This window comes from Austrofundulus limnaeus, unplaced genomic scaffold, assembly GCF_001266775.1.
Source record: "Austrofundulus limnaeus strain Quisiro unplaced genomic scaffold, Austrofundulus_limnaeus-1.0 Scaffold632, whole genome shotgun sequence".
In the NCBI taxonomy this organism is placed as follows: domain Eukaryota; kingdom Metazoa; phylum Chordata; class Actinopteri; order Cyprinodontiformes; family Rivulidae; genus Austrofundulus; species Austrofundulus limnaeus.
Window position 1 is genome coordinate 78,308 of NW_013953034.1, and position 1,878 is coordinate 80,185.

The 1,878-nt window shown below is 42.7% G+C and overlaps 1 protein-coding gene across 1 annotated transcript in view; it reads left to right on the top strand.

Moving 5' to 3' along the window:
• LOC106531432 (proenkephalin-A) overlaps positions 1–1,470 on the top strand; it is a 69,663-nt gene extending 68,193 nt beyond the window's left edge. The window contains exon 3 of the mRNA XM_014027301.1: positions 576–1,470. Within this exon, the coding sequence (XP_013882755.1) occupies positions 576–1,226 (651 nt within the window). The 3' untranslated portion in view covers positions 1,227–1,470. The remainder of the gene's footprint in view (positions 1–575) is intronic.
• The last annotated feature ends 408 nt before the right edge of the window (positions 1,471–1,878 follow it).

Sequence of the window (1,878 nt, forward strand, 5' to 3'; positions counted from 1 at the left end):
ACACTGCTCTAGAGCACAACAGTCTCTCACCTCCCTTTTTGATATTAATGTCTATCCTGATGTGTTTGTTCTCTGTTGAGCGAGTATTTGACAGCAGTTGTGTGATACCCCCCTCAAAAAAAAAAAAAAAAACTAAAAATAAATAAATAAAATCTCTCCCCTGTGAACATTTTTAATAACTGACTGTAAACTGGTGTTCATTTAAATTGTCTAATTCCCTTCCTTTTTACTTTTTGTACTCTTGTTTTATTTGATTTTTATTTTCTTTGTCGCTCAGTGAAAGAAACATTACTCAGAAGTTAATATTTCGACCTTTAATTAATTCATATATATAGTATAGTTGCCATTTTATGCTGGTTTGACCTTGATTCTGCTGTTTATGTAGTTAAACTTTATAATTAGCCTCTGTTGTTACAATGACGTATTGGACCCAGCATTAAAATGTTCTACAGACAGTTTGACTTAGACCCACAATTATTGTCTTATTATCTGTTGAACCTGTTGTAATCAGTGTGTGATCAGTGTCAGTGTGTCATCGCGTGAAAAGGGTTTAACAAAGTCTTCTCATTCTGCAGGTGTGTCTGTTGGAATGTGAGGGTCATGTCTCCTCCTCACTCACATGGGAAGTGTGCAAACGTGCTGCGAAGCTCTCCCAACATCCTTTATTTTCTGAGGAGGGCTCGTTGCTGAAGAGAGCTGGAGAGGAGCTGACCCCTCTTGACCTTAACGCTGACAGCGAGGTGCTGCGGTCCGCAAAGCGTTTCCAAGTGGAGGATGTGGGTGAGATCCCCTTGGAGCAGCGCAGTGTCCAGTATGACTCGTCAGTGCTGGAGTCCTCGGAGGAGGGAGACAGCCTGCAGGGTCTCAGTGTGGCAGATGAAGACAGGGAGCAGAGGGAGGAGAGGAACTCGGAGAGTCGTGCCCAGCTCGACGGCGAGCGCCATGACAGCTCAGAGGGCGTCAGCTTGTCCAAGCGCTTCGGTGGCTTTCAGAGGGGGCGTCACGGCTACAGGAAGCTGATCGGCTCGCCCGTGAGGCCTCTACAGAAGCGCTACGGCGGCTTCATAGGCGTCAGGAAATCCGCCCGCAAGTGGAACAGTCAGAAACGAGTGAACCAGCTGCTGAGGCAGTACCTGGGCATGAGGAGCAACCGCAGTGGCAGGTTCAACAACAACAACAACAACAACCTGCCCGTCAATCGGGTGTGGAGGCAAAACAAACTGTAAAATATTTCTGTGCATGTCACAGAGTCATGCCCCCACTTACCTCGCCTCGACTGGTCCATCTCCTTTTTTTTCTCCCACAACTAATCCCTGAAGTTCAAACTGTGACGTCAGCATCGTGATCAGAACAGACTCCGTCTTTCTGCACCTGTGTCTCTAAATAACAAATAATGTTTTGATCGTGAGTTCCCTCTTCTTGCGCATATTTTTATGGCATTCTGTGAATAAAGGGTTTAGAGAAGTGCAATTGAATATATTTTTTTGAGTTGGAATGTTGGAATTATTATTATTTTTTGACTTTGGGGTGAGAACAGTGTTGAATACACTTTCGTGTTTGAATGTGACACAGTTCATGGCTTTTTTGCACACTGTAGGATGGATGGGAGTAAAAAAAAATATCATGTTTGCTTGAACCAAACGTCAGAACAGATACAAGTAATTAAATTAGAATTGGACCCAGTTTTGTGTTTCTCAAATAGTTCAATTAGATGTAAATAAGGTTGGGTTGTGAGTCCACTGAAGCATAAACTGTTAATTACTGGTGTAAGGCTCTAATTTTCTGCTCAAGAAATTTAATTAATTCAATACAATACAGATAAAATTGGTTTTTCTGAACTTTACAAACTCGACGAAAGACTTGCAAAAAGACTTTTCT